At 41.9% G+C, this 8,013-nt stretch overlaps 1 protein-coding gene across 3 annotated transcripts in view; it reads right to left on the reverse strand.

Annotated features, from left to right (window-relative positions):
* TLK1 (tousled like kinase 1) overlaps positions 1-7,612 on the reverse strand; it is a 133,696-nt gene extending 126,084 nt beyond the window's left edge. The window contains exon 1 of one of the 3 annotated variants that reach the window (XM_038422364.2): positions 6,895-7,612. In XM_038422364.2, the coding sequence (XP_038278292.1) occupies positions 6,895-7,039 (145 nt within the window). In that variant the 5' untranslated portion in view covers positions 7,040-7,612. The remainder of the gene's footprint in view (positions 1-6,894) is intronic. The other 2 variants (XM_043505268.1, XM_043505266.1) reach the window with 2 other exon arrangements.
* Positions 7,613-8,013: the final 401 nt, after the last annotated feature.

The raw sequence follows: 8,013 nt of genomic DNA on the forward strand, positions 1-8,013 counted from the left end.
CCACTTAATGCCTGCACTTTGTGCACAGAATATTAACACCGTTTTTCGAAGTCATCTAGTACGTTCATCATAAATATAAAGGGAAGGCTAACCACCTTTAAATCCCTCCTGGCCAGAGGAAAAAACCCTTTCACCTGTAAAGGATTAAGAAGCTAAAGATAACCTCGCTGGCACCTGACCAAAATGACCAATGAGGAGACAAGATACTTTCAAAGCTGGAGGGGGGCGGAAACAAAGGATTCTCTCTGTCTGTGTATTGCTTTTGCCGGGACCAGAGCAGAAATGCAGGTCAGAACTCCTGTAAAGGGCTAATAAGCAATCTAGTTAGATATGCGTTAGATTCTGTTTTGTTTAAATGGCTGATAAAATAAGTTGTGCTGAATGGAATATATATTCCTGTTTTTGTGTCTTTTTGTAATTTAAGGTTTTGTCTAGAGGGATTCTCTATGTTTTGAATCTGATTACCCTGTAAGGTATTTACCATCCTGATTTTACAGAGGTGATTCTTTTAAGAACCTGACTGCTTTTTTAATTGTTCTTAAGATCCAAGAGTTTGGGTCTGTGTTCACCTATGCAAATTGGTGAGGATTTTTATCAAGCCTTCCCCATGAAAGGGGGTGTAGGGTTTGGGAGGAAAGACATTTCCAAGCGGGCTTTTTCCCGGTTATATATTTGTTAGACGCTTGGTGATGGCAGCAATAAAGTCCAGGGGCAAAAGGTAAAATAGTTTGTACCTTGGGGAAGTTTTGACCTAAGCTGGTAAAAATAAGCTTAGGGGGTTTTTCATGCAGGTCCCCACATGTGAACCCTAGAGTTCAGAGTGGGGAAGGAACTTTGACAGTTCCTCTTAACTTGTTTATTTACAGTACTAAGCACTTAACAATAAGTGGTGAAAGTTTAGCTCAGATAGATGCACATCACTTTTAATGATGCACAAGGTGCTGTACTAATAAAATTATCTAGTAATATAATGCCTATATTCTATAGAATATAGGCCAAGAATGTCAATTCAACTACATTTAAATATTATGTGCTAGATTTTAGTTACTGTATAAGAAAAACAGTATCAAAGTTATAGAGTGCAGTGTTCTGTAATGCCAAGTTTTTATGCTCTACATGCAAAGAAGGAAAAATAGTAGCCTAGAATCAACATGAGGCAGAGTTAATGTAACTTGGCTACCTTCACTATGAATTTTCATACTTCCAAAGGTTTTGTTTTTTTGTAAAATTTCATCTCAATTCTGAATTTCCTGGGTTTTTCTGAAGTTTGTGTGTGTACTGGTAAAACTAACATTCTTGAAAGATAACATTTGCTCAAACCAATGTTGTGGACTACCTGCAGCCTTTCCTTCATCTTAATGAAATTTCCCATGGGTGATTGGTTTGTTTTTTAATTTTTGTACAAATTATATTAAGGGACACTGGATAAGAGCCCTAATCCTGGAAATCCTAGAAAATCCACAAAAGGGGAGACCCAATCCAACAGTCCAGAGAGAAACCGTGGACGAAAGGGGAAGACATTTCCTTGGCCACGCAATATTGAATACTTACAAAAGTCTCCATCTATATCCTGAGGGGAATCTATTTGGCAAAAATCTTAGGTCAAGAGAAAGAGAGTCCGACACTTGCAAATCTGAGTAAGTATCTTGGGTATTTACACAAGATAGGGGCTCATTTCCTACAGAAAGGACGTAAGAATGTAGTTCTCCTCGTTTTGACTTCCTAAAGTTTGAAGTGTTAGTACTTTCCTCCAAAGGTGTACAGAAAAGGGGAAAGTGTAGCTAGCTACAAGTTGGAAGCCAGCAGAAGCAGAGAATTTGGTCAGGTAAGAACTCCTGTAATGCACCCCCATAAAGGGCAAAGATACAAATGATTTTAGTGACCTTTCCCATTCCTCATTTTGTGCACATCACAAATCCATATATGTCATGGCAGCTTGTTAATGGGAAACCTACAACAAGAAGCTGAGCACACTGGTAAAGGTATGTAGGGAAGCATAAGCCAGTACCAACATTAAACCTTTTCTTTCATGAGTGCTGCATTCATTCACATTTTAAAACAAAGTAAAAGCAAAGTATCACCGTGAAATCTGAAATACCTCCCAGATTTCTTGCATTGTCTTATGTCAACTGACTTCTTCAAAGTCAAATAAAATAAAGTAAAATAAAACAATTCAAAACTCAAAACGCATCTCCCACTAGATGTCAAGAAACAACAAGAGACTGTGGACTTGCTAAGAATTTACCTGTAACTAATTTGCCATTGTTGAGTTTTACACTTCACACAAGTCATAACAGGAAAAAAAAATCCCTGAAAGTTGCCCAAGTATACATGTATTTAAAATTTAATTTAGACAAGGAACCACTATGAATAGGTGGCCTTTATGTTCATACCTATGAACAACAATCTATATTAGTGGTTCTCAAACTTTTGTAGTGGTGACCCCTTTCACATAGCAAGCCTCTGAGTCAGACCCCCCCCAATAAATTAAAAACACTTTTTTATATATTTAACACCATTATAAATGTTGGAGGCAAAGTGGGATTTGGGTAGAGGCTGACAGCTCGCGACTCCCTAGGTAATAACCTCAAGACCCCCAGTTTGAAAACCCCTGCTCTATATGTACCATGCACAAGGCAAACCTGCATTTGGAAACACTGCCCGGATTGGGTACTCTTCAGGGAAGGGACTGAGTTTTCATGTTTGTACGGACAGCACCTAGCATAGTATGGGTGCTATAGGAATACAAATAATAATAAGTATTAATATTTGTCAAAAAGAAAAGGAGTACTTGTGGCACCTTAGAGACTAACAAATTTATTAGAGCATAAGCTTTCGTGAGCTACAGCTAGCTCACGAAAGCTTATGCTCTAATAAATTTGTTAGTCTCTAAGGTGCCACAAGTACTCCTTTTCTTTTTGCGAATACAGACTAACACGGCTGCTCCTCTGAAACCTGTCAATATTTGTCAAGAAACTTAAGGGAAAAAATTGCCAACGTCTGTCAGTATTTTTATAGGAACTCCTCGAATGTCTAAATATTTGCAAAGTTGTATCAATTTAATACATACAAAACATTTCTGCCTAACTAGTAATCATGTGCATTAAATTTTGGTCAAATTCTACTACATTACACTGGTGATTTTCAGATATACAACACTCGTATACCACTGTAATTTAGAGCAGAATCTGGCCTTTTGCTTTTTACTGAAGTTTTCACTACCAACAGCAATATTTGATAAGTACTTAAGTAACAGATGTTGCGCGACACACAATAAAACAACATAAGGTATTCAAATACATTCCATCACCCTCAGCCTCTGCATACCTTGTAGACTATAACTTGCACAACCACGTGTCTCCTTGCTACATACCTAGTAAATGGCACAAAATAGGGTGTTCCAAAAAAAAAAAAAAAAAAAACCAAAAAAACAAAAAAAAACACAACCACTTTAAAGGAATGCTAGTCATAGCTACAGCATCAAAAAAAAAATCAACATTTCCAAATTTAAGGTTGTAGTGCTACCTTAAATCTGTACTGGTTTTATGTATTATGGCACAAGCTTTAGTTACATAATCACATACTTATATCTCAAATAATGCAAAATAATAGTTTTATATTCTTGAAGGTGCATCTTGTAGGACTCCCATATATATTTTATCAAGTATCTCTCATACAAGTTACTGTAATACACAGCAGTATATAGTACTATAAGACAGTACACATGCATATCAGAATTGATAGAAAAGTTGTAATATGTGGTATTATTGAGAAATAGCACATCAATTAAAAACTATAATGCATACATACAAGAGATAGAGTTAAGGTTTGATGTATGTAAATAACATACAAGTACTGATTACACATATATGCAAATAGGAAAGGGCGATGACAGGATTTTAGAGGATCAGATCCTTAGATGCAAGCATGACTTTTAAGATATCCCTAGAAATATTTTCAGTTAACTATGTAACACCCCATAGAAGAAAATTCAAGTTTAGTTTAATTTCTGTTTTAATTTGGTCCTGTCTTCTCTACGCAGTTGCTCTTGATTATTAATGAGGTACTCCTGCTTTTTAATAATTTCTTGGACATAATTACGTTAAAAAAAAAGTCATGATGGAGTCTGTACAAGAGCTTTAGAGAACATTTTTGGAACTTCCCAACTCTGAATGTCAGTTTTATTATTATTTTGTTGTTAATGAATTAGACACTTTAGGAGCCAGTGCATGCGATTTGGCAGGTTCAACTTTCAAAATGAATCATATAGACTGAATGGATAAATCATAACATTAATGATGTATCCAATAAAGTTCCCATGCTGCCTTCAAATGCATAGGCGCAGCTCTGACTTGGACTGGCGTTACCATCAACACATCTGAACAGGACGCAAAGCTCATTTTAATATTGAGTGTGTCATACCTGATAGTATCAGCCAACCTAAATTATTATTCACACGAACATATACAAAACATAAACAGACCCCCTAACCTAGCATGGACATGCAGGTTCAGGCTCTACTCAAGACAAGCAAGAAGAACTGGACTAGATGACCTCTTGAGGTCCCTTCCAGTTCTATGATTCTGTAAGTAACTTGCATTAACATCACTGGGAACTACAAGCACTAATCAACGAGAGAACAAACAGCTATGAATCTATTACCTAACAGAACTTTCAAACCATCACTCATTTATAGAGCTTATTGATGTGCATAAATGGAAAATAGTGCGAGTCCATTGTTAAATAGCTAATTTTTATTTTATGGGACATATTACCTTGATGTGAGGTTCTTCTGACATGCAAGTTTCCTTTGCGTTAATGTAAGGTGTAGTGTTAATGCCCAATGGGTAGAGATGTATATTAAAAAAAACAACCCCAAGGACTGTTTATATCTCACATTCTTTTAAAAGACAGAAATAATTCAGTAACTCTACAGTAAGGAAGAGGCAAAAGCAGAGTCTGCTGTTTTCACACAGGGAATAAATGATATTACTATAGTACGTAAATACACTATGCTATGCTGAAGCACAGAGCAGGTTTTGTAGATGCTCTCTAACCTCTGAACTGCACAACCTAAATTACTGTAGCCAGAAAAAAATAGTAATACTGTTAACCAATTTTAAATGCTAAGAAACATAAATGTAAAATTATGCCTCTGTGTATTGTTATTGTCAAGGCTGTTCAAGCAGCACTTATGTTTCTCACTCATTAACAAAAAATTATAAACTTAACACTGCAACAGTAATTTAAGATTTATATACCAAGTATCCCAATTATGACAGGTGAATAAATGCATCCAAAAATATATTGCCTAAAAAAAATTCACAAAGTAAAATATGTACAATTCTAAGCCTGGTAAATCTAGTCCAAACATTTTTATATATATAAAACACAAACCACTGTCTTCTCTTATTAAAGTTTCAGCTTGAGGGGGCAAGAGTACAAAATTCTTGCCACTTTACTCACCCTCTTTAACATATGCCATACATCCAACCTTTCCATACATCTTCTGGAGGGTATTCATGCCAGTCTCAGATCTAGGAGCATGTGCAAAAGTCACAAGGAATGATGCAAGTCTAACAATTACTGGCATGGAGACTGAGAACACACTCGTTCTTAAACATTTTCAAGGGGCTGAACACATTGTCAAGTCTTTACATTGTTCACTGATAAAACTTGTAGTACTGCACAAGTGTCCTCTAAACGAAGCTATCCATTTTCTCTCTAAGACCTTAATAGCCTATTTTAAGTTTGAAAGTTTTGAGCGTGGCTACCAGTGTTCTCTATACAAGACAACAGAAGCACTCAATATTCTGAGGCCTTCAGTACTGAATCAAACATCCAAGTCAAATTATACAATTGCTTAATATGCATATTTTTTCCTTTCCAAATATATGCATTTGGGTATAAAACTTCTCCAGCAGTAACTGGTATATAGCAAGCAGTCATTTTAGTTAAAAGCCCTGAGCATTTCACTACCTGTATAATTGCTACATCTTGTGGCAATGTATTTCAAGTGCAAGGAAGAAAAATGGACAATAACTGAAACAGAATAAAAAGAGACTTGTTTGCACATAACCTTCATACAGATATTCCCTGAAAACACCCACAACACCCTGCTCTCACTGTCGGTATAACACAAGAGGGGAGGAGCAGGGGAGGGGAGGAGAAAAATATCATCATCTAAGATGTGATGGAGGAAAGGAGAAAGTTGCAGTCATTCTGTGGTGGTATTAAGGTCTCGTGTCACTTTTGTCTTCCAAATTAGCTGCTCAGAAAAGTGTCTCCCCGATGGGAACAAATTCCTTGATCTCGGTCTCTTTTTCTACTCCACCTCCATGATGCCAAAAGGACCCGACCCATTCCATTAAGCAACCACAGCCACATTCACCCAATACATCTAACAAATCACTTTTACTTTGTAATACAAGGTGGAGAATAAAATTTGGAAAGGAAAGGAACAGAGGATGCAAGTCTCTGCCATAAAAATCACAGAGAAGGGATGAAAAATTAACACGTGCACTTAGCCCTTTCTATAAGGACTGTCAAAGAAATGAACAAACATTAATCAATCCCCCGCCGTAGCCCTGGAAAAGATGGGGGGAGGAGAATATCAAAACGCTTTTACTGCTAACAAATAGGGATGGGGGAGAGATTGCTGGATTTAGGGACCGGGGGTGTCTCCCGATTGTCCCTCAAGAGAAGGGAGGGTCCCCCCTGTACTGAAGGGGCAATACCCCGAGGAGGAGGACAAGTCTCTCGCCGGCCCTCACCCCCAGTCACCGCGCACCCGGCCCTACGAGCCTGGGACTGGCCTCCGGCAGCGGCGGCTGGGCCCCTCCCTGAGGGCCGGGCCCCCCTCGCAGCGCCATGGGCACGGAGCGCGCTATTTACCTTCCTTGGGCGGCTTGCCGGGCGGCGCGCTGTGCAGCAGGGAGGCCGCCGCCGAGGAGCAGCCCTGCAGGCTCGGTGGGGACGTGGAGAGCCGGGACCAAGATGGCGGCCCCTCCAAACTTCCACTGCTACTTTGGACACTCATCAAGCTACTTTCCTGGAGCCCGGCAGCCGCCGGGGGCGGCGGGGGAGGCGGCGCGGCGGGGGGACACCCCGCGCCGCGCTCATGGCCGGGGGGCCGGCCCGACACCGGGGAGAGGAGGCCGCCGCGGCGAGAGGGCTCCGGAGAGAGGCGGGGCGCGAAGGAGACAGGGCTCAGGGCCGGCGCAACCTGCCCGCACCTCTGCACTGCGTCGCCGCGGCTGCTGCCGAGCAGCCGCCTGTGTCTGAGGCTCAGGCTAACCTCCGCCGCCGGGAGGGAGGGAGCGAGCGGGCGGGCGGGGAGGGGTCATGCGCAACCACCACCAGCAGCGAGCGCCGCGCACCTCCAGCGCGCCGGGCAGGGCAGGGCAGGGCAGGGAAGCCGCACGTACACCTGCCCCTGCCGGCCGGCTCTGCCTGATCTCCCCCCGCCGGCAGGGGCACTGACACCTTCCCCCGCCCCTCCACACACACACACACACACACACACACAATACACTACAGCCTCTCCCCCCCACACACACACACACACTACAACCCCTCCCCCCCCATACACACACACTACACCCCTTCACCCTCGTCCACATGACTGCCCTGGCTGCTGTACTGAACCCCCATACGCACTACAGCTCCTCACACCACCCTGCCTGCTTCACTGACCCCCGCTTCACTGACGCCCCTCCCATGTACAGAATCGCCCCATCTCAGAGCCCTGCCTGCTGCACTGGTGCCCTACACACGCACACTACAACACTTCACACAGCCCTGCCTGCTACACTGACCCACACACACTCTAACCCCTCACACCACCCTTCCTGCTGCACTGACCCCCGACATGCACTACAGCCTACCCCATCCTGCCTGCTGTACTTACCCTCTCACACACACACACACAACCTCCCACAGCTCACACTGACCCCCCCCCGCCACACACACAGCCACCCACACTTCACACAGGTATGCCTGCTACATTGACCA

This window comes from Dermochelys coriacea, chromosome 11, assembly GCF_009764565.3.
Source record: "Dermochelys coriacea isolate rDerCor1 chromosome 11, rDerCor1.pri.v4, whole genome shotgun sequence".
Lineage (NCBI taxonomy): Eukaryota > Metazoa > Chordata > Testudines > Dermochelyidae > Dermochelys > Dermochelys coriacea.